The sequence below is a fragment of the Melanerpes formicivorus genome, unplaced genomic scaffold (assembly GCF_026170545.1).
Source record: "Melanerpes formicivorus ecotype bairdi unplaced genomic scaffold, bMelFor1.0.p_v2 SCAF_37, whole genome shotgun sequence".
Taxonomy (NCBI): Eukaryota; Metazoa; Chordata; class Aves; order Piciformes; family Picidae; genus Melanerpes; species Melanerpes formicivorus.
The window spans coordinates 4,996,953-5,021,859 of NW_027142389.1; the positions used below are offsets into that span (position 1 = coordinate 4,996,953).

Below are 24,907 nucleotides of genomic sequence, written 5' to 3' on the forward strand. Positions count from 1 at the left end.
AATGTGTTATTTTTACTGAAAGTTACAAAAGTTTATTTGTGAGCTGTCACACCTTTGATGTAGGCATTCCTCCCTTCATCAGGTGGACCTGCCTTTGAAATTGCTTTCCTTTTTAATCACCACTGATGTGAATCAATCTTTTCAACAAAGCACTCTCTAATGCTCTTCTGAAGCTCAATCAGTTTTAAGAAGACAGTTTGGCCTTTCTCAAATAGAAAATGAATCACAGCTGTCCCTCCTTCCCACTAGCATCTGAGCACCTCTCCCCAGTTACGCTGTACCACCTTAAATGTTAATCTTCTCTTGAAGCACCAATTTCCAGATGATTTTTTTTCGCCCCCTGGAATTTTAATGAGTTTACCCTGCATTATGTGATGGATTGGAGTTGCTTCATTTTCTCATCTGAAAACACACAGAAAGAAGGTAGACCAAACATGATTACTGACATAATGAGCAAAGTTTTTAGTAGAAATCTTCAAGAGGAATTGTGCAAAGAGCTGACTAATGGTTTTACAATGAGACATTCTTTGAAACCAAATATTTTTGCTATAATTGCCCTGAAGATGAATTGAGGAATTCCTTAAAGTAGTGGTCAAGATCAAAGCCTAATTAAGGCTAAAATATCGTCCCAAAATCTCAGGGACTAAGCTCCTCTCCTCTCTTGCTGTATTAGCAAACTACAAAGATGGATATTCTCTCCCTTTTTTAGGCTTATAATTCAATTATCCTCTAAGTAAGAACATGAAACATTTTGAAAGTATAACTGCAGTGTTAAAAACTAATTTTTCTACCAAGTCAGATAGAGCACAGATGTTTTCTTCTAGCATTCATTATTCCCTAGATGACATTTGATCAAAACTTCTCTTGCCTTATCTGGATTTTCCTATGAATTAAAACACTGCTGCTTTTAGGGCACGTTTTGCAGATCTGAAATCTGTAGTTCAGAGCAAACAGCAAAGCTGCTGAAGCCATTTTTGAACAGGTCTGACAATGTAGCCCAAGTGCAGCTTTCCCTCTGCAAAGAGCTTAATTCTCTCTTCTACAATAGCTGTTGGGGGTTTATTTTGGTTTGGTTTTTTTCTCAGTTACTAACTCCATTATTTCTACGAAGACTTTGTAAGAATTAGCAAATCCCTGTCCAGAACTCTGAATTTGCAAATTGCTTCCAACTAATTAAAATCCTTGGAATCCAAAGCAAGAGAATAGTTAACATGTCCTTTTGAAGACAGCCTACAGTTTGAGAACCTGAACACTCTTGAGAGCATGAGATACACAAGTAAAATAAGCACGAACAGGAAAAGCACTTCACGGACCACACTTGGTAAGAAGATGACCCTTCTCAGTGGCATGTCATAACAGCCATGGTACAACAATCAAAGCTGGTGATGGCTGAAGAAAAGCTGCTGATGCTTCATGATTGCTCCCCAGAGCTGCCTCGATGTGTCCATCCTGTGTCTGGTCTTTCAGAAGGAAGTCTTGACCCATCAGAGTAGCTGTCGCTTGCAAAGGGAGCTACTGCCACATCAATTGTAAGGATCTGAACACAACATGACTACTGTTTCAAGCCCATAATTTTTCACATGCTACCTATTAAGCACACAGTCACATGCATTAAAAATTCCCATTCCAACACAGCAATTGTGTTTAGGAGAATGAAATTGTATTAGACTTCCTTGCCTTCAAGAGGGAGGGTTTAACCCCAAACAGCTTTTGAGATCTTTCAGCTCAATAGAAGGGTGATGGTGACAGTCACTTGTGCATTAGATTATGTCCTGGAATAGGAACATGACCAAAGGTAATTATCACAGACCAGCTGAGACCATGTTTTACCCTCTATTACCTTTGCTGTGAGACCAGGTCCAGAACAAAATGAAAATAAAACCAGCTGTTTCAAAAAGAGGTCAACAGACACCAGGACAAAGAATTTCTGCCTAGGTTTCCTTACTGAAAGTTAAGTCCTTTCTTTTTCTTGCAAGGAATTGCCCTAAGAAGCAACCTTTTCTTAAGAAGCAATTGCTCTGGTTCCTGTACCAACACAGCTACCTCGCTTCACAGAAGTTAAGGATCAAAAGGAAAGCTCTGTGAAGACACAGGCTGCATTACATTATATATTTTACAAGTTCTGGAAAAAGTAAGACAGGTTGTCTAGCAGAAGTGAAACCAACTATAAAAGCAGATATTTGCAGGGGGCAGGCAGAGGTACCCAGTGTCCTTTTGGAAGCTCAGGTAAAAGAGTTCAGTACTCAAGGAACACCTAAGTACTCTACAGACAAAGTCAGGTCAAAAATCAAAAAAGCACCAGATGTCAAGAACTAAGACATGAGAAGTACACAGAGAAAACTGGGCATAAAAGGGGAGTTAAAACCCTGCCTGCTGACACTCCCTTGCCTTTGAATTAAACTCTACATGGAAAGGCAAGTAAGTTGGTGAGGAAGGCTGTGGACAGTAATACCATAGCCTACAAAAGCTAGATTCTAGATGCTGAAAATCAAATCCAAATGTAGCTAAACACACCTCACCTCTCACTGCCCCATCCTCAGTAACCCAACCAGCACATAAATATAGGTAGATAATTACAAGAGGCAAATAAGTAAAGGACTAGAAGTGGAAAAGTCAGCAAGCCATCAGCCCAAAGTCCTACCCGTATTAACAATTAGTATGGGAAGAAGATTCACTTCAAGCAATCTACTTTCAGTCTTGATCTACCTTTCTGCAGCAACTTCCAGTTTAAAGTAAGTGCCAATCTCCACATTTTAAATTGCAAATTACTTTTCTAAATCACTTAACAAATATCCTTGAAATTTCACATGTCAACAGCTCATTAATATCTACAGTAAATGTAGCTCCCTGAAAAGAACCACAGATTTTACGTTTATTGAGACAGATAGCTGGCACAGAGAAATAGAGCTCCTTCAATTACTATTTGGCAGAAGCTAACTTCAGTTTAAAATTAGGCTACAGGAATTTATGGCAACACTGCAGTGAAGTAACTATTTTGAATAAGATTAGCTACTGTTGATGGCAATGCTTGGACAGTGTTTATAAATCAAACTTAGAACTTAGTATTTTATAATAGACCACTTCAAAAGTATCTTCCATAATCACCTAGGCAGTATATTATGATAAATGCAAACATGGCTGGAGATTAAAAGCAATAAAACAATGTACACAAGGTAATGAGTGCATGCAAACTATAAACAAAGACTTCATCTAGGGAAGTTTTCTATACCTTGTGCTTAACTTCACTGAGAGCTTTGCAGAGAACCAAAGATTAGTCAAAGCAGCACATCTGACACAAACAAGGATCTCAGTAACCCCAAAGCTTCTTTTATTATACTCTGAAAAAAAATCAAACCCATGACCATGAAGAACAAGATCTTGTTACAAGGTGAGATTCTGCATATAAAGAATGGTTTTGGTGATGAATTTGAGAATCTAGTGTTACCTGCTGAAAACCCACCTAGAAACCCTGTCTATTAAACTAGACACAGAGCAGAAAAAAATTCCAATGTTTTAGCTCAGATGAATCTCTGGCAAGCTTTCTAAGACTTAACTTTTCACTTGAAATTCAAATGGCAGCAGGGTGGGGGGTTTCTGCTGGCTTTGGTAGGCTTTTTTTTGCAGGAGTACTCACTTAAACACACAAAGCAGATGGCTCGAAATGCTTCCCTGTAATGGGGAAGGAGTTGTACAGTATAAACATTTCTGATTTTCTTTGCCACAGTATGGATTCCAGACCATGATTCAGTGAGCACACCCACCAACTAAACCAGCAACTATTAACGTGAGGGAAGAACACCTTGCTAAGAACACTGTGTTCTGACCTTAGCCTGCACTAGAGATGGGAAACAACTCCACAGGAGAAAGGAACCAGACGTGGAAGCCTTCATTCTCCTCACAAAAACAAAAGCATGTGTGAATGTAAATGAGCATATTTAAGTGAAAACAGTAATAAACAAAATCTGTATTCCACAGTTGTAATTGCCTGCTTCGGGGAGCTTTCGGAGAGGCTCTTCATCTTAGCTAAAAATAAGCATGGGGGAAAGAAATCAAAGTTCCAGTGACTAACTATTATTGCAGACTTTAATAGCCAATGAATATGAAAAATTGAAATAACAGAAGTGGCTCATTTAGCAAATTCACAGCAGTCTATTGGTAAGAGATGCATCAAGCTAAAAATCCAAACATAACTTTATTCATTTTAGAGCTGCTTATTCTGAAACAAAGTTTTAAACATTTTGGGTAGCAATTCAAAAGTTAACATCAGAATTACTGAATCAATGTTTGAAATTAACTTACCCTTACACATTATGCATGAGGTCTTTCTAGTAAGCTCTGTATTAGTACCACGTAGCTGCAACTTCCTTTAAAGTTATTACAACCATGGGAGCTGTCTGGGTTTCAACACTAAACATGGAGCATCAAGCTCTGCCTAGCTGTGAGCTATCCTAGTGGAAAATACAGCATCAGCCCATTTCAGGACTTTTTTCCTTACAGTTCCTAGGATTTTTCAGCGGTTCTGAGAGTAGTCCATAGTGCTGAAGTTTCACTAAGATGACTTAACCCAAATACCCTCTGCTGACAACAACTACGGACTGCTGGCATCAACTCTCCTCGCTCCAGCCCTAGAGAGGAAGCCAGAGACTTTGTGGGCACATTGAGCAACTGCAAATCGCATTTGGTGCCATCCAGTTAGTTGCCCAGTCTTTCAGATTTTGAAACTGGTATGATTGCAAACTAGAAATAAATGTATGAAATGTGAATGGGCCCTTTGAAGGGCTGTCTGTTTAGCCTGGAGAAGAGGAGACTGAGGGGTGACCTCACTTGTGTTTATGAAGATGTGAAGGGCAGCATCAAGAGGACAGAGCTAAGCTCTGCTCGGTGATGTCCAGTGACAGGACATGAGACAATGGGTGCAAGCTGGAGTAGAGGAGGTTCCACATGACCATGAAGAAAAAAATTTTCACTGTGAGAGTGCTGGAGCCCTGGAGCAGGCTGCCCAGAGAGGTTGTGGAGTCTCCTTCTCTGGAGACTTTCAAAACCCACCTGGATGTGGCCCTGTGTGACCTGCTCTACATGGTCATGCTCTGGCAGGGGTGTTGGACTGGGTGATCTTTCAAGGTCCCTGCCAACCCTAACATTCTGCATGCTATCGTCTAGAAAAACACAGAGTGAAGCTGCCTCAAAAGCTGCTTACTAATGACCAGTCATGTTCAAAGAGTGATGAGAAAAAAGCCTTTTGAAGTGCTAGATGGCACAGATGGATATTTTAACACTTTGTCTTGGTCAGCTGAGGCTCCAGCACTTGAACTCAAGATTGCCTCAGAAACAAGAGCTCTAGACTTGAGTCACGCTGCTAAATTTTGCTGAGCAGGTGTGCAAACGAGACAAGGCAGAAAGATCCTACACTGTTCTGAAAAGCAGTGTGCATGGCAGTGGATACTTACACAGCTCACAAACCCATTCCTAGCTTGGGCTAATTGGTAAAGAAAAGTAAATGAAAATGTTCCTCTTTTCAAAGGATGCAGTGAAATATGGCACAAGTGCTTCAACAAATCCTTCTGCTTCAAAGAGCAGCAGAAGTACTTTCTGAACCAACAGATTTCCTACAAACTGATTTAGCATGGGATAGAGCAAAGACAGCAAACACAGAGTGCTGTGTTCATCTTCTGCCTTATCAGCTAGGTTTCACTTGCCTTCTTTCTGATAAATTAGAATCCTATTAACTTCTGTAGGCAATGGCAACTGATACAAAGGAGACACTAGAAAAACATTTTGTTGTTAAATTATAGTGGCTCAGGTTAAAATTCTCACACAAACAGAATGGAATAATTACTGTCAGGAATGATAGCAAAGGGCAGCAAAGCTGTAATCATTGCTGCCTGTGTGAAAGAAGGAGCCATCACCAGCATCCTTGACCACATCACTGATGTTCCAAAATACTGAGCTGGCATGCAAAACTTGCCTGTTATATTGCTGGAAATAACATCCCAAAAGTAAGGTAGAGACAGAAGTTTAGGATTACTTGATGCCAGCTGAACAGAAGACAAGTCCTGAACTGACATGAACACAGATATATTTCTAGACAGCTTAACTCTTTAAAAGGAAAAGCATTGGAGCAACTTACGAATCCACGTGAAGAACTCTCTGGCCACTTCTGGCACATGCTGCTGCAATAATAGATTCAGGCAAACCTAAAAGAACATGCAAGTTTTACAACTTAGTATGCCAAGATAGAGTAAAAAATATTGTATCAGTTTTCACTTGCCCAGAATAAAAAGCTCTTGGGCTCTAACAGGGTATTAAGGACAATTCAGCACTCAGAGAGACAGGAACAAGTAATAGTAGGTGGTTACTCCAGTCTATTAATTCTAGAATGTGAAATGCAGTCTAGAAAGCACCTAGCAGGACTTGGACACACAGAACCACATTTCCATGAACTCTTTAAGGCAACAAAGGTAAACACAACCATCAAAACAAAGAGGTTCAACCTCTCTACCCTTATCTTCAGTCAGTACTGACCTCCTCCCACATGAAGCAGCTGGTCAGTTTTCAGCAGGCCATGGAGGGGTGGGTAGTTCCCAAGTATCAATGTTTGTAGTGACACAAGGAAGGGGGTTTAAGACAGGAGTGACAAATCTTCTGGGAAAACAGCTACCACTTCCCTGCAATTTTTTCATTTACTATTCTGATTGATTACAAAAAGCCCAAGCAAACCAGTCCCTTTCTGAATCAATAAAACAAGTTACAACAGTTTTTGCATTGCTGACTTTCCACAACAAGAGAAGGTTTATTATGAAATTAATCTCTAGGGGTAGAAAACAGGATGAACAGCTCCATCAGGTCCTGGGACATTTGGTTCACAGACCAGTTGATAAATCTTTAGAGCTGAATTTTTGGAGGTGAGAACTCAAAATGCAGGCAACTCTGAAGAGAGACAAGGAGAAAATATGCAACTGCAGCAGACATTTCAGAACTATCACAAGACCTTGGATGTACACTGCCTTATTATGTGAGAGCAATTCCACACTCAGCTGTCCTCCAAAAGTGTTTGTATGGACCTCTCATTTCTCTCCATCTATAAACTATCTGGAACAGAATCTACAACTACAATTTTCCTTGTAGGTCCTGAAAAAGGTTTTCTTTCCCTCATTTGGGCCCAGGCAATATTACTCTAGAAATGGAACTGAGAAACTTGTTTCCCTTTCCTTATTGATAAAAGCCACTGAGAAAATGTTGTAAAACATCCCCAGCATTGCCTGACTGACCAGGACTGGAGTTATAGCTACTAGGGCATAACTGATTGCTTTAAGCTTGATCCAATTGATACTGTGTTGGAGGTCTGTTCTTCCATTAACCTTGGATGAAATTGTTCCTTGAATTAGCTTCCTCACTCTTGAAAGCTGGTATCAATTTTCTTCACCAATCCTTTCCTTGCAAGATACTCTGGCCCCCCGAGTACCCACTGGCAACAGAATGAGAAAGTGCAAGAAAGGCAAGGCCCATGCATCTTAGCTTGTGGAGGGGCTCTTGCAACAATGTGATGGAGCAAGACATCACTTATTCTTATGTGACAAAACCCTGGTAAACCACAGAAATAGGACTGTGCCTTGAAGTCACTTTCTAAATTCTCTTTCCCAGCAGAAATAAAAGCACACGAAGCAGAGGCAGCTTTGTTAAATGCAAGTTATTCCTACTATAGGTAGTCTGGACTGCATGGTGGTTACTTCCAAAAGCCTTTTCCAAGAAAGAAGACTTTGGCAAACAGCCCATTGCAATTTAGAGTTCCTCTCTACCCAAATAAAATCAACTAACTTGGGAAAGTCTCCTTAGAGAAACGGTAGAGATGTATTTAACGACAGCACCTGAGGCTGACCTGTCTCCTAAGGATGCTCACACAGTTGTGCAAATAGGTCCCCTTGGGACTATTCTGTAACAAAGGAATATATTCTTGTTATGAGCTGCTCCTACTTGGAAACACTTTTCTGAATGCTGATTTGTCAAAACCTCTAAGGAGGATTATATTCCAATTTAGAAACATGTTCAGACCCTTGCTACAGGGCAGAGCGGACTCCAGAACCTCTGGCTCACAGTTTGGTGTGAGGACAGTGATTTTGTCACAGAATTCAAGTGACTGCAGGGGAAAGGCTGTACCCCTACTATTGATTCTGAAGTTTCACTTGCTCCTAATGAGTAAGTAAAGCTGGGGATCTCTCAGCTGTTTTTCTCACAAAGGATTATTCTAACACTTCCTGCCATTCATCCCTCTTGGAGAACAGTCAGCTTCAAATTTTGCCAGCTTAATGGATGTAGGACTTAGCACTACAACCTGTGTCACTCATGATGTTTGTCTTTGAGCAGGCAGGTACTAAAAAAAATAATCATTAAAAATTCTAAAGACTGCACAGCTATCAAAATCAGTCAGCAAATTACCAATTCATCAAGAGATCTGCCCTCTGGTATAATTACTATTAACCACATTTGCCTTGTAAGCTCTTATGCACGTTAGTTACAGCAAAACACAGCACATCACATTGGATTGTATTTGCAAGGCTACTGCACTGGACCATTTTCTGAAATAAGGTTCCAAATCCAGACAATTCACAAATTTGCAATGATATTAGCAGGAAATAAGAAGTCTGAATAGGAATCACATGACCCAGCCACAAGAAAGGAGTGACAGATCCAGACTTCAGTATGTTATAAACATCTGGCAGCATAAAAGGGATTTACATAGTAGAGTAAAGAGTCTGTGGAATCCTTGCATCCATTTAATGTGCTGACTGAGAAGTTCCTGGTATTTGAGGCAGAATCAATTCAGAAATAGCAGTGCTTGTTATCAAGAAGTATAAACACTTTCTGTGCTTCCTGGCCCTTTCATATCTCCCTTTAGATTGCTTACACATGAAATATTTGCATTAGGTTAAATTGTCCTGCACCTCATTTCTCTTCCCAGCAAAAAGAAAGATAAAGAGTTTTTCCTTCGTGAAGGAGGACTGATTAATACTAGTTGAAATCTCTATCATCATTCCTTAAAGCCATTGCCTTCTTTCTCCACTTGCTAACCCCCATTCATCAGATGCAGTATTAGGTAAATTAGCCTCTCTGGACTGCTCAAGGAAACATCCACTTCAAATTTCAATGAAACAGAGCATTACATCTGCAGACAGATATAAAAATAAGTATAAAATTAGAGATTTTACTCATTAGTGATCTCTGGGTCACTAACATGTTCCAATAAGTAGTATTTCATAGATACTTCTTGACACCTACACTGCCAATCTGTGATAATGCTTCATTGAAATACAAGTGCACAGTCAAAATGAATCAACCCCTAAATCCAGTATGGGTCCAGAAGGAGTGCTGCTTACAGACTTATCCCTCTGTACTTGGACTCCTTGTGTCCTGTTGGAAAGACACTGAGAAAAAATAATCACAAGCTGATTATATTGTAACAAACTGGCTCTAATCAGACTCACAAACAGTGCAGCAGCATGGCTCACTTCAGCATGGACAAAAAGAAGCAGGCCCTACAAACCTTTCTGTTTCTCTGGCAATCTCTGCTGACAGAGATTCCAGGACCGTACCAGATACAGTTGCATCACCAGAATGAAGCAATCTAGCAAGCAGGCAGTATGAACACGAGGCTCATGACACTCTTATGATGAAGAATACAGTCCATTTTGGATGCCACTACTTTTCACTGCCAGCTGTCTAAGCACTACCTCTATTATAGCCTTCTCAGATACATAAGAGGCAGATTAATCTCAATAAATCTTTACACACATGGCTGCTGCAAGCTGACCTTGAAGACTATACCTGGTTGTTTTCAGCAACCTCTGACCAAGAAAATCTCCATTACGTGAATTTTTTGGACCTTCCCTATGAAGTAAAAGCAACCACACTTTCATTTTGAAGAATAATGTTTTACAAGTAAATAAGCAAGACACAGAGGACTCAGCTCCACACCACATACCCTTATCACGACACCAGTTCTGCTTTTAGTTTCAACACAGCAAAATTCAAATTGGAGACAACTGCTGAGATAGAAAACTCATCTCTTCAGCTTTCAAAGCTAACTGATTTTTAAATCTTTAGAAAATAAGGAAAAGTTGTAATTCACCTCTGTGTAATCACTAATTCACCTCAGGTTTACACGTTGTGTCTTTTCCCACCAGCAGCGATATGCGAGACTGTGACGCACCGCCTCTGCAGCCGACTTCAAATGGATGCATCCCCTGCCCCAAGCAGTTTATAAACTAAACAGCTTCTGATGTGTGGAAGCATCTTGGTTCCTGAGTCCTACACTGCAAACTGGTTCCCAGTCATCCAGCTGATAAGCTTTTACTGAATCGCACAAGATTCATCTTGAAACTGTTTAAATGTTTCATTTGCTGCTCTGCATCTACTAAATAAATCACAAGTGGCTTTTTCATAATATAAAATGTGGAAGAAAAGTAGATTAAAAATGCTGGAACAAAGACAATTTCAAAACAATCTCCAGGAGTCAGACAGCTGACCAAGTGCAATAAATTTTGCTGTATCTGAACTCCTAAGAAGAGCAGTGACTCTGGAGAAGCTCACTATACAGTCCCCATGGTGTGCTTTTGGTACACACAGAACTTCAAAGGCATTTTATCATTTGATTGCAATCAAAGTTGAAACACTTATTGTGTATAATGTTTTAAGCTAAAGGTAGCTAATTAAAATTGATACAGCCAGAGGACATTGAGGGAGGTGAATCCTGGTAATCCCTTGAAGAGAGCTGTTCCTGCCGAGCAGGCTGCAGCTCTGACTCTGAGCAACAGTACAAACAATTTGGTTTTTTTCTTAACAACTGTCAAGGAGTGGTGCAGAGGAAGCAAGGAAGGAAAGAAGCAGCAGCTTTACTTACCACAGTTAGAGGTCTACCCTCCAGCAGAAGGGTAAATTTCAAAGAGACATATTTGTGTACTTTTATATAAACAAATATTACCTAAGTAAGTACATCCCCTTAAATCACATATATGAACAGGCTAGAGGGGTGGGCTGAGGAGAATCTTATGAGGTTCAATAAGGCAAACTGCATGGTCCTGCATCTAGGTCAGGGCAATTCTAGATATCAGTATAGGCTGGGGAAAGAAAAAACTGAGAGCAGCCATGTGGAAAAGGATTTGGGGGTGCTGGTGGATGAGAAGCTGGACACAACCCCTAATTCTATGATCCTTTGTCCTAAAACTCTGCTATTAGTATCAGAATGAGCCAACAATGTGAGCTTGCAACCCAGAAGGCCAGTGGCAGCCTGGGCAGCATCAAAAGCAGTGTGGCCAGCAGATGGAGAGAGCTGATTCTGCCACTTTGCTCTGGTGAGACCTCACCTGGAGTGCTGTGTCCAGCTCTGGTGCCCTCAACACAGGAAGGACATGGAGTAGGGGCAGAGGAGGGCCATGAAAATGATCAGGGGGCTGGAACACCTCTGCTATGAGGACAGACTGAGGGGGCTGGGGGTGTTCAGCCTGGAGAAGAGTAGCCTCCAGGGAGACCCAGCATCAGCCTTCCAGTACCTGCAGGGGGCCTACAGGAAGGCTGCAGAGGGATTGTTTGCAAAGGCCTGCAGTGACAGGACGAGGGGCAATGGTTTGAAATCAGAGAAGAACAGATTCAGATTAGATGTTAGGAACAAGTTCTGTATCGTGAGGGTCCAGGGAGGTAGTTGAGGACCCATGCCTGGAGATATTCAAGGTCAGGCTCACCAGGCCCTCTGGGCAGCCACAGGCCACACCTCAAGTGCTGTGTTTAGTTTTGGGCACCTCAACACAAGAAGGATACTGAGGTGCAGGTGCAAAGAGCAAGTAAGCTGGTGAGGGCCCAGAGAATGATGAAGAGCAGCTGAGGGAACTGGGACTGTTTAGTTTGAGGACAAAGAGGCTGAGGGGAGACTTTATCACCTTCTACAACTACCTGAAAGGACAATATAGAGAGGTTGATGCTGGTCTCTTCTCACAGGTAATTAATGATAGAAGAAGAGGGAACAGCCTCAAGCTGCACCGGGGTAGGTTTAGACTGGACATTAGGAAAAATCTTTTCTCTGAAAGTGTGGTCAGGCATTGGACAGGCTGCCCAGGGAGGTGGCTGAGTCACCACCCCTGGATGCGTTTAAAGACCATTTAGATGCAGCTCTTAGCTATATGTTTTAGTGAGGAACATGGTAGGGTAGGGTTAATAGTTGAACCTGATGATCTCAAGGGTCTTCTCCAACCTGAATGATTCTATGGTTCTATAAAAAAATACATCTTCAGCTGGTTTTCCATTCAGCTTTTGTTGCAGAACTCTAAGGAGCTGCTGATGTACACTGACAACTTGGGCATTTATATCAGATAATATAACCAAAGTATCAGTCCAGAAGATGTACCAGAAAACATTTTAAGTACATCCTAAAAATGTCCTGCAACAATAAAACCATTCAGAATTACACCTTTCCCAATTTATTTATTTTTTAAATCAGTCTTCAGTGCTAACTTCCTAATCCACAGCTATAAGAGTGAGGTTAGCTTTTCAAGGTATATGTTCTAAATATCTGGAAGTGATTTTTCCTAATACTATGCTTACATAAGATAAACATAAAGTACTTACACCACTCCCAGTATATGGAACAATAAATAATGCATTCTCCTGACAGGACTTTGATGACCTGGCAAAGCCCGAGTGCTTTCAGCCAAAATCATATGAAACCATAAATCACTCTTTATTTTATAGAATATTTCAAAATGGATTCCTGCTTTCTACCTTGAAAGTCATTTCATGTGTTATTTATAACCACTGAAAACCAGAATGGAAAGAAAATTGCATAGAACTAGAAAATTTACTGTGACTGCTTTTATAAAGAATAACTCCTTTTCAGAAAAAAAAATCAGAATTACTGGCAGCCAAACTTGTGACTACAGCCACCTTTTAAAGAGCCACATCCTGGACAACTTCAGCAGCAGTTCATACAGGCCTTCTGGAGTACCAGAGACAAGTTTCAGAAGTTAAAAGAGAGTATCATAGAATCACAGAATGGAACAGACTCTTGGAGCTCCTCTTGTCCAACCTTGCTGCAGTGAGCAAGTGCATCTTTAATTGGATCAGGCTGCTCAGGGCCCCATCAAGTTCAAATATAACTCAATGAACTGAAGAAGTTCAAAGTTACGGATGACTTTGCATCCTTACCCACACCACTTACAAACATGCACAGCCACATTGCAAAGCTTTGCACTTAGAGTGGCTTCTGCCACAAAGTCATCACTACTGAATGTTTTGCTTATCAATCTTTCCATTTGACAGCTGCTTAAACACAAAAGTTCTGCCATTGACTCCTAGCTCTGAGTGTCATTCTCAAATAGAAGCCTTCTTTTTGAGATATTTATCAAAGAACTCATAATGTTCCCTCTCACTCTCAATGCACTACCATTTTAATGCCTGCACTGACTTAAAAGTTGACCCTGCAAAAGCTTATCAATAATGAACTCATTTAAATGAACATGACTAATGCCCACTTCTCACTCCTCCAGGGAGCACTTAGGCCAGCGTTCCAAACCCAGATCCTACAAGGCTTTTAGACAAACAAAAATCACTTAGTATCCCTTTCCAAAGAAGAGACCTTCCAAAATACCAGATCTGCTTTGAGGATTAATGATACTGCACAATTATCTGCTTTGGCAGAGAACCATCCAATAAATCCATTTCTGTTTGGTTGGTGAGTAACTTGACCACAGTACTATATTCAGACAGCAGGGAGAGGAGAGGCTTGGTGGGCAAGAAAAGAGTGCCTTCAATACTGCAACAAAAATGGGGTAGAAAAGAAAACAACAGCATTGTAACAGCTTCAGTTCTCATGTTGTGTTGCCACTGAAAGCCTCGAGATCCCATACAATGAGAAAGTGGTGAGAGTAATCTAGTTTTCTTCAGAACTATGGATGTAAATTCTATGATACTGATGGAAATTTTGCTGCTGAACCCAGCCAGGACTTGTAATCTTGTGCTACACATACATCTTGCTCTGCACTTGTCCACACAAGAAAATGTTTGATCTGGTTAAGCAAAAGCAGTTTTTCCAGTAACTGAATTACTTTCCCCATAGAAATATTCATACATTCATATTCATAGAATGGTTTGGATTGGAAAGGTTCTTAAAGCTCATACAGCTTCAACCCCCTGCCATAGGCAGGGACACCTTCCACCAGACCAGATTGATCAAGACCTCACCAACCTGGCCTTGAACACCCCCAAGGAGGGGACATCCATGACCTTCCTGAGCAACCTGTTCCTGTGTCTCACTACCCTCACTGTAAACAATTTCTCCCTAATATCCAGCCTAATATTGATGAAGTATTTGAACCTAACCATTACATGCAGCACTGAGGACTAAAAGTTAGTGTGAGGTACTACAGAGAAACAGCTAAATGAGCCTGAAATAAAAACAAATTCAAATCTAATGTTAACATTCAGTCTAATTACTAAAATTAACAGATGCACAAACTATAAAAACAGAAAAAGGCTACACATGGAGGAAGGAATGCAATCACTACCATGCAGATAAAAAGATCATTAACACAAACATTCTAGTTCCTGCAACATGACAATTAAACATCCACAGGTACACTCACACTGGTCACAGCATTAGAAGAGTGAGTTAAAGACAAGGCTGAAACATTCCCTCAGGAGTCACTTCCCAGAAGACAAGAAATGACAGCTTTACTTTGAATAATCTTCCATAGTGGTAAACTTCATAGAGACTAAACAAAACACTCAGTCAGTGTTAGTCACCACTTATGTTCTTAGGTAAAAGGAATGCAAAAATAAGATAAAATAATTCCTAAAATGGAGAATTCTGGAGATTGTGATGTGACTTAGGGCACTACTGTCTACAGGTGGGCAAAACCCCCACATCCTTTACTACAAATCCACACCACCACCAAATACAGCAAGAGTCGAAAGGAAGAATTTAGCTCAAAGAGTTTCCACCTTTTAATTTGGTACTTCAGCCTTTCATTATTTGTCATTCTTCTCACACACTCAAAGTATCCACAAATCTGAACGTGCATTAAAAAAGTCAGATTCATCAGTAGGGCTTCCACTCCATACAACGTGGTTAAGAAGAGAGAAGGGATCTCTTAATTTGCTCAAGAACCTTACCTCTGCATTTTTAATAGACTTAAGGTCAAGAATGGGGAGAACATTTTTATAATTTATCTCAAACTGCAGAACTAAATCAGAAATGCTTTGAAGAATTGTACACACACTGCAAAGGGATTACTGATGTCTGGTAACCACTGAAGACAGTGAGTACATCAAGAAACTCACTCATTCTGTTGAAAATAGATAGAAAAGTAGTCTTAAATCTGAAGGGCACTATGTGACATTTTAGTTAACTTCCAAAACACAGCTCTCCATTGCACTTGGGAAGCAGCAACACTGAAAAGTATCTTCCCTTTTGTGCTCCAACCAACATCCTGAAGCGACTGTGGGAGCTCTTCATAAATGCAAACAAAATCCAAGTGAAAATTTGGGGCCTATCAGTAGCAATGTATTATGAACATTTTAAGGCTGGAGTTCAATGCTGAATTTAAGGTGGAGGGCTTATCCAGATCCGTCCAACGGAGGCCACCGTCACCATGTTCTACAAAACAGGAATCTATTTCAATGAGGCAGGCAAGCAGGCAGGCAGGAGTACTTTAAAATTTATCTTGTAGTGTTGTAGTATGCTTCAGTTCCCCATGGTTATTCACCTGAACAGGAAACAGGAGGCATTTGTATAGGGTAGGGAAAGTGCTGGTAGTTCTGTGCCATCATTCAGCCTTAGATTGGTCCACATACTGACAAACGTACTGTTACACGGAGGAGGCAAACAAAGTTTAGGGTTATGTGTAAACAGGCAGAGAGATTAGGGAAAAAACCAAACCAGCTTGTAAAAGTTCTTGTATTTAACAAAATAAAAAGCTATTATCAGCATACACCACATAAACTACAATAACACGGGGCTTGGCTTTTCCGAACTACTCAGGGAGCATGAAACTGACCTCGGCAAACAGGAAGGTGCTTCAGGAGAACGGGCTGCCAGGACTGAGTCACACAAAGCTTCATAAAGTGCTGAGGGACCACTTCATCTTAGGTGTGCGGAGGCAGAAGGTGCCCTGAACGGCTCAAAGGGTGCATGGAGACCCCCTAAAGCCTCACATTACAGTGCCTCCGTGCCATCCCTAAGCATCCTGTCATGCAAGTTTTAATAGAAGCACATACCACAGCCTGGGAGTACCCGGGACACTGGAGCAGAGCTGTCCCCACAGGTACCCTCGGCAACCACAAGCAGCCCCAGGACAGCACCAAGCCCCCCCCCCACACGCAGCCCGGCCCTCCCTCAGCCGCCCGCTCTGCCCTGCGTCTCCCCGCTGCCGTCCCTCGGGCACCGCCGCTCTGGCACCACCCGCTCAGCCCCCCCGACGCTGCCTCCCCCGGCCCCTGCCCGCGCCAGCACCGCGCCGTCTCCTACCGGTGCCTATCACCACCACATCAAACTCGGAGGGCAGGTTGTCCGCCATCTCGGGAGGGACACGTCACGTCCCCGGCGCTGGCGGAACCGGCGCTGCCGCCGGCAGCCTTCCGGCGGGGCTGCTGGGAGATGCAGTTCGGGGCGGCGTGCCGGCGGCTGGCGGGGCGGGGAGCGGCACCGCGCAGAGCAGTGGCTCGGGAGGGACCGGCGGGTCGTCCGGTCCGAGCGTTCTTGGGAGAAGGGCAGCCTAGACAAGAAACGTCTCGCCAGGGCTCCCCTCTCGTGTCTCCATTCTTGCCGGGGACTCACCTTTGCACCATCTCCTGCGAGGACAGGCTGAGGGAGCTGGGGTTGTTCAGCCTGGAGAAGAGAAGGGCCCGGGGAGACCTAAGAGCGGCCTGAAGGGGCTAGAAGAAGGCTGCAGAGAGACTGTTTACAAAGGTCTGTAGAGGTAGAACGAGGGACAATGGTTTGAAATTAGAGAAAAGCAGATTTAGATTGGTGTGAGGAACAAGTTCTGCAGCACGAGGGTGGTGGAACCCTGGAGCAGGTTGCCCAGGGGGGCGGTTGAGGCCCTGTCCTTGAAGATACTCAGTGTCAGGCTCGTCATGGCTCTGGAGAATCTGATCTAGTGCAGAGTGCCCCTGCTGACTTCAGGGCAGGGTTGGACTAGGTGACCTTTGTTGGTTCCTTCCAACCCAAACCATTCTATGATTCTGTGAACAGTGTACAGCATGCTGCTGCCTGCTTCCGTGCTGGCTGCTCCTCACAAACGGTTGTGTGGCAGTGGAACTGCCTGGGTTTCAGTCCCTGGCACTGAGTCAGTGACAAAGTTGTTAAGCAGGAGGACTGACCCCGGTGGTACCCACTGCTCACAGGCAGTGAGCATGACCGCTCCACCGCTCTTGTCTCATCACCCATACAGTTTCTTACCCATCTAGTTTTCTGCTCGTCCAGAGGATGAACTCTCACCTTGAGGATAAAAGAATACTGTGAGAAACAGTGCTGAATGCATGCAAGGTCATAGCATTGATTGGTAAGCTTTGGAAATACAGTGATACGACTGCATTCCATCTACCTAAAATGCAGAACCCTTCATGCAAACACCCTATTTCTGCTGCAGTTTATGTATCAATTCCTCAGAAGTTTCTTGGATGACCAGTAACTCACGACAGATTCTGTTATTTCCCTTTGTATATGCAGTGTTTTCAATACTGTTTCTGTTTGCTCAGTCTCACTGATCACTGCACTCTATACCTAAGAACTCATCCAATGCCATCATTATTTTAAAAAATTGTATTAGTTCATCTATTGCTAGTTATTAATCTCATGCCTTCCTGGTTAATTGCATGTTGGATTGTACTTCATTCTTGGTATTCAAAAACCTCTCAGTTAACATTAACTCTTTCTTTCTTCTCCTCTGAAGCCATAAGTTATACTTCAGTCTTGCTGTGCCTCTTCCTTCTCACAGAGAAATGAAGAGGGAATCAGATGAAGAACAGAATCTCCCTCTTATATTACCAGTCAGAGTGAAAGAATAGCAAGAATAAGATTACATACTTGTAAAAGCTAGATACAGCAGTGCACAGATAATAACCCAATGCAGAATGCCTGCACTAGAATACACTGGAAACTTCTAGAAAGTTTTGCTTTTTATTTTGCCTTTTATGGCTTAAACAGCTTTAAACTAATCTCTTAATATTACTCATTGTGTATGATTATATTAAAGTCTTAACACCTTCAATCAATAATAACAATAAACCAGCTAGCAGCCTGTTAACACCTTATTACAAGTTCCTTGTTCACACAGCAGAAGAGTGAAAGCAATATAAAGCAACTAATGGAAACCAGAGACCCCCTTAAGCCCTGCAGTACCCTCAGACATGCAGAACAGAGTACAGCACAGGAGATAGCCTAGCAGGAAACATCCAAAAACACAAGAACAAAAACTGAAGAGATTTAGACATCAGTACTTGATTAGAAATATGGAAGAGATAAAATGAGCAACTATGGATTCAGATATAAGAGCAGTAGAGATCCAATCTTATGTTCCTTATATTTATGCTTTCAACTGTCCCATGCAGAATCAAAAAAGCAGATTCCATTCTGCATCTTCCACTGTTCACTTCTGTTAATGAAGCTGTCATTTCCACTTTTTAAACTCTAACAACAGCAATGCAGCTCCAGAATTCTCAGTCCTGGATCATTCTGACCTAAATGTCTTGAGCTGAGGAACAAAGCATCACTATGTTGGTGAGATCAGATATGACAAATTCTCCTTGCACATCCTTTTATTTCTGAGGGAGGGTGTACTCATGGAAATAGAATTTCATTGTGCTAACCTTTTGTTAGTGTTTAGTATAATTCTAGGACTTCACTAGAACAGAGCTATTTCACTGTCAATGTCTTACTGTTTCTCAAGTGCTTAAGTATTTATCCCACCACAGCCTGCTGTTGTTTGGTTCTGCGAGTTCCCGTTAGCTTCATTCATAAGATGCAATCAGCGCAATCCTATTTCGTGATGACAGTCATTATCCACTGGACCAGAAATTCTTCTTAGTACTATTTATTTGACAAATATGATTGTTCAGGATCCCTAACTGTGAGGTTTGTCAGCCCCATACAGCAAAAAATATTTCTCCATGCTTTACAATTTTAGTATCAGCAAATGTAGAAGTAAAGCTGCATAACTATGAATAATTTTTATGAGGATTTCATGGACCTTGAGAAAATGTCTTACCATGTTTTTCTCTTTAGCTATTTAATTGCAATGTCATAGTAACAGAAAGCAGCATACCCAATTCTGCATGGATGAATAAGCACATTCAATAAAGAAGATTTAACAGAGTAAATCAAACAGTGGATTAAACATTTTCTGCATAACAGACCACAAAATGGGCATTCATTTTACCAATAGATCCTCAACATTAGAAACAAATAGAAATGCACACCAACATAATTAAACTGCACATCCTGTGGCCTGATTACAAAATTCCCCTGTATGTTGCTAAACTAGGTCTCATCAATTAGAATTGCCACACTGGCAAGACTTAAGTGTCATTTTAAAACCATTTTTATTAAATAATTTGTGTTTTTCCATCTTTTATTAAGTGATTCACAGCCCCATATATTGTGGAGGATTCATGCAGCACTTGTAGCAGTAACAGTTCACAAAGACACATGCAAAGATAATTTTAAGATTCCACTTTTGGATGTCCTAAAGACTTTTCCTGTAAGTAACTTTTCTTCCTTTGATTTCAGGCAGAACCTCTGTAATAAAAAACACGGCGGGGGGAGGGTTGCTTTCAAACTTTTAATAGAACTACTTTTGTTACTTCTGTCTAGATAATAGCTCACTTTAGCCAAACTATCAAAAAGCTTTTTGGTTTTTAGCAAAACCCTATGAGCTCTGTGGGTTTATTGTCCTGGGTAGAAACACTGAAGCCCAAGAAGAGCTTGGGAAGCATCAGCATTAGAATTACAGAGTTTCTGATTATCTCCAGATCTAGTCTCAAATCATTTGATCAAATATTTCTTCCTCCAAAACCAATCAGCAAGTACTTTGTATTCACTATGATGAATTTTATTGTTTTTCAAGTTATGTAGTCTCTTTGTCCTGCAGTGACTTCACATGTGAAACCTCATTATTCATTCTATTATTCCCTTAGTGGATACAGAATTTAATTCTACTTGAGCACCAGTTTGCATAAGGCTCAGCAGCAGGATCGGGCCTATCAGCTGCTTGAAACAGCTATTGAATAACCTGATTTATCCCAGCTAAATGGTTCATTAGTTCAAGCAGCAAGAAAATGTTTGTATGTTGCTGAAGTTGTGCATGGTTGTCATATAGAGTTTGCTATTATGCAACTGTCAGTCACTCAGGCATGCACAAACTAGATTGTTCATTAACTACAGAAACCACCACTCTGCAGCCAAGAATGTCTGTAGGGAAAAAAAAAGTTTCCAAATGTATTCTAAACTTGGATACATCTTTATTCAAGCTGCACTGTTACCACTATCTGAGCTTTTCTTCCTTTCTGTCAGAGCTTGCAGTTGTCAGTCCCAATCACGCCCATAAAAGACATTGCTTGTATTTTATTAGTGGCATTAGACCCTAAACTGCAAATTCTCCCTTGTACGTAGACACTTAATTCCCATGGATAGTGTGGGTATTCCTTGGCCTTTTCTAGATCAGTGAGCTAAACATTATTTTAACAACCCCCAAGTAATTAAATCCACATTCTCCACCTAAAGAGCACTGAAACTAATTTTGAAGTTGCCCTTGTGATTACTAAGATGGGAATAAATTACGGGATTGTTTAGAGAGAGATGGGGAAAGGGAATTACATTTTTCTCTCCTTCTGTAAGCATGCAAGGCAAGAAGTCTACTTTCCCAGTCTTTGATTAATGACATTCTGCAAATATTCTGTAGAACTCTCACTGCAGTCAAAACTTTCTTATACAAAGTGAGCAGAGAGGAGGAAAAAACCCAGGATCACAGCCTTGATCAGACAAGTCTGCCCAGCATAACTGGCAGAATATAGAATGAAGCTTCATACCGGATCGCCAGGAGTTTCACAGGCTTCCTAAAACTAGAGATGTGCAGAAGGAGGAGATTGTCTTTGCAGTCACCCAAAAGTTCAGTTATTTTCTTATGCTACAGGCTAATCTTGAAGGCTTAAAATAGCTGATGAACCTAGGATGATGACTAATATGCTGCAGTTTTTATTGCTTGTCTCTTAGAGACATGTGGAAGAAAACTTACTTTAGGAATTGGAAACCTGGAGAACTACTGGTAGTAGAATCAGATTGTACCTTGATTTAGATGTTGGTAGTCTGTTATGGGCTATATATGGTGTCAGTTCAGGTTTTTATTTGGTTAGATTACTTTTCTCAGGGTTCTGTAACAGTGGCTAAAATAATTTGGTATATCAGGAATTATTACTCTGTCTTCTATAGTAGGGGTGGGGGGTTGAAGCATTCAGGCATGTTTGTAAAACAGGCTTTTACCTGCCTAATTTTCATTCTGAATATTTTTTTTTCCTTGATTAAAAAGTGTACTTTTTAGGAGTGCTGAGACAGAGACAGAATGGTACAAATTAGTTTTGAAGCTGAAATAATGCCAGTACACTTCAGCAAAGGACTGAAACTTCTTTGTATGTGTTTACGAGAAATAACCAGGAGTTTGTGACTATGCTTTGAGTTAATACCCTGCAGATTTTAAAGGAATGTGTTCCTTTTCAGAAGGTTCTTTCACTTTCCCAGTGAGTTGAAATGTATTATCTACCATATCTAAGAGGTTCTTGAGAAGATACAGTGGTATTTCTGGCAGAGGTTTGCATATCACTCTTTAACACCTTCATTTCAGATTATATATAGTTTACCAGTTCTTCCTATTCACATTAAGAAATGAATATGCAGCTTATCACCACTGTGCCATCATCCTGTAAAAAAAAAAAAAAAGAAGCTTAAATCATTCTTCAGAGCAAGCACTAGAACTCCCAAAGTCAAGACCTGTCAATGAGGTGAAGTTACCTGAGAAAATGCTTTCTTGTGCTTACGTCTAGGTAATAAAGTGTGGAATGTCCTCACTGCAGATACAGAGGCAGGGCAGCAGTCAGCTTCTGCCCAGCATCAGGGAAGTGGCTGATATCAAAGCCAAAAATGTGCTCTACAAACACTGTGGACTAATGCAGGCTAAGTTGTAAGAGAAAGCAAGCAGCAGAATTTGTGTCTACTCAGCCAAACACAGCTGAGCCTCCTGTATGCTAGTAAGGGTTTCACTTATAAACTCTCATAGCATATATGCATCTTGCATATGTATCCAAGTATGTTTGCATAGCTTAATTACATGTTCTAAGTCATAACATGCCATTTGGAAAATACTCCTTTAGTAACTAATGTCTTCTGTTTCCTCTCCTGACATTGCTCGAACAAAATCCGGTATCAGTAGCAGGGATATCAATTGGAAAGAACTACTGACATTATGCTACTATAAACCAGGATGCTACAAAGCAGAGTGTAATGCTTTGTGTCTAGCAATTCCATTCTTTGTATATTCCAGCATCTGAAAATCTTAGGCAATTAGGAGATTTCAGAAACTGCCAGTAAACAAGAGACAAAAGAAACTGATTAACTATAGAGGACTGCTGTAGAAAGCTGTGCAATAAGGCAAAACAAGTGGGCAAGTGTCTCTAATGCTGTTCAGTTACTGCTTTATGTCATTTGCAACATTCCTTCAAGCAGATTTTATTGCATAGTAAGAGGTTTTCAGACTTGTGTTCTCAGGGTTTAGGAAAAATGAACCTTTCCCAAGACATCTGGAGACTGTATCTTATGTAAGACACTAATCTCTTTCCTCTGGAAATATTCCTGTTCTTTTATATATTACATTTCTTTTATTCATCTCCTTTGACTTGTGGCCAATTTATGAATATGGATTCTTTAGCCATTAGGGCATACTCTACTTCATTATAGTTAAGAGAATTTTCACCATGCAAGTTCAGCCTCTACATCATGGCCTTTTCTGCCTGATTAACAACCAGCCATTACAGTTCGAGTAATTACCTCTTTTGCTGTATATTTGTAGATAAAAATGTGCCCATACAAATACAGAAAAAAACAGCAATTAGTTGGGGAGATGAAGCAAAAGAAACCCAGCCAACCACAGAGGGGAAGGCTGTGGTTCTTGATTAGACTAGAACAAAAAGATTCTTGAGTATTTTTTTAAACAGTAGTCTTCTCCAGTCCTGAACATCATAAATGATGAAAAGAAAAGAGAAACCAAGACTAAGTTCTGAAACTGATAAAGCTCCTTTCAGAACCTCACCATAAATATTATCATATAATTAGAGGGGTTTAAAGTAGTCCATAAAGCTAAGCGAATTGATGTGTCTCATATGCAGTATTTTTACCTAGACTTCACCAGAGAAACCATAAACAAAAGACTGTAAAGGCCTCAGATGAAATGAGTTCTTGCAAGCTGGGATTCTTGTGAAGACACACTGATCACCAAGGTCTCAAACATGAAACTGGCCAAGAGACATCCCACAGTTAGGAGCAGAGAGCGGTGAGGAACTGATTTTCAGGTAAAGCAATGGGTGAGAGCAAGAAGTTTAGAAAGATGAAGTGTCACAGCCACAGCTGAAATCATCTAAGTAGATGAATAAAAGTGCTACAGCAAACACACTTCTCACTTTGTGCTTGAGGTTGAATTTGCCCCAGTTCCAGTGTGCTGGGTCTCTCAGCGCTCCGCTTAGAGCTCTTCATTAAGAGCACACATTTAGTTAAGGCTTTACAGATGCAGTAATGAAAACTTATCAGTGTTATCTGAGGGCGTGTACAGGCAGTGGAGGAGCTGCCAGACTCTCTTACTCTGTTTCCCTATGAGAGGACACATACAAAAATGCTTCTCACTTGTAGGGAGGGTGATTTGTGGAGAAATTTTAGTTGTAAAAGGGCTGTGGCTAAAAAGAAAGCCATCAGCCTCTGCAGCCATCAGTCTTGTTTGTAAGAGACAAGAATATGTTTAGCAAGTAAATTTACTAAAGCCATATTAAAAGCAAACACCTCCTTATTATGCATTTGTCTCACAACATTACAGCTAAATAAATGTTTGTATTTCAAATATTCTCTTTAGGATTTTAAAGCCAGAGAGTATCAAGAGTGCTGCATGGCAAATAGGAGGGAATTCGAAATGAGATTATGCTCAGCTTGCCTCACAGAAATGTGAGTATGCCACAAAGATGCTACAAGGAGAGGCTGAATTTGGGCTCTGGGGAGACCTTAGAGCAGCCTTCCTAAAGGAAAGGCACTCCCCTGAAGGGTGCCTGCAAGAAAGCCAGGAAGGGACTTTTTAGAGGGGCTTGTAGGGATAGGATGAGAGGGAATGGACTGAAGCTGGAGGAGGGCAGATTTACACTGGAGATTTGGAAGAAAATCTTTACAGTGAGGGTAGTGAGACAGTGGAGCAGGTTGCCCTGGAAGACAGTGAATGCTCCCTCCCTGAGGGTCTTCAAGGCCAGGCTGAATGAGTCTTTGAGTAACCTGGGGTAGTGGGAGGTATCCCTGCCCATGGCGGGGGGTTGGAGTTAGATGATCTTTAAGATCCCTTCCAACCTAAGCCATTCTATGAATCCTAGATCCCTGCAGCATGGACAGTACAGTTCTTTAATGAGGTCACTTCTCCAGTAGCAGAATTGCTCATTGTTCCCCAGCATCTGTCAGTTTCTAGAACTATAACCATCTCTCTCAGAGCTATTTTGCATCACAGACTCTCTAAGGGGAGGGAGGAAACTTTGAGCCATTATATATTGCTTCTGTGTGCTTAAAATGACTCAGAAACTCTGGAGCAGAACTAAGGGGAATACAACGTTCACTCCCCCTTTTCCTATCAATTTA

The 24,907-nt window shown here is 41.1% G+C and overlaps 1 protein-coding gene and 1 long non-coding RNA gene across 3 annotated transcripts in view; one reads left to right on the plus strand and one right to left on the minus strand.

The window, feature by feature from the left end:
- CHM (CHM Rab escort protein) overlaps positions 1-16,595 on the minus strand; it is a 61,135-nt gene extending 44,540 nt beyond the window's left edge. Inside the window, exons 1-2 of one of the 2 annotated variants that reach the window (XM_068157664.1) lie at positions 16,508-16,595; positions 6,128-6,194 (exon numbers count right to left, since the gene is read on the minus strand). In XM_068157664.1, coding sequence (XP_068013765.1) covers positions 6,128-6,194; positions 16,508-16,556 — 116 coding nt within the window. In that variant the 5' untranslated portion in view covers positions 16,557-16,595. Of the gene's footprint in view, positions 1-6,127; positions 6,195-16,037; positions 16,372-16,507 lie in introns of those variants that run through there. The other variant, XM_068157663.1, reaches the window with a different exon arrangement.
- Positions 16,596-16,683: 88 nt separating this feature from the next.
- Positions 16,684-24,468, plus strand: LOC137450681 (uncharacterized). The gene is made up of 4 exons (XR_010989616.1): positions 16,684-16,948; positions 19,619-19,739; positions 23,426-23,595; positions 24,147-24,468. It is a non-coding gene; the product is annotated as an uncharacterized lncRNA (long non-coding RNA).
- Positions 24,469-24,907: the final 439 nt, after the last annotated feature.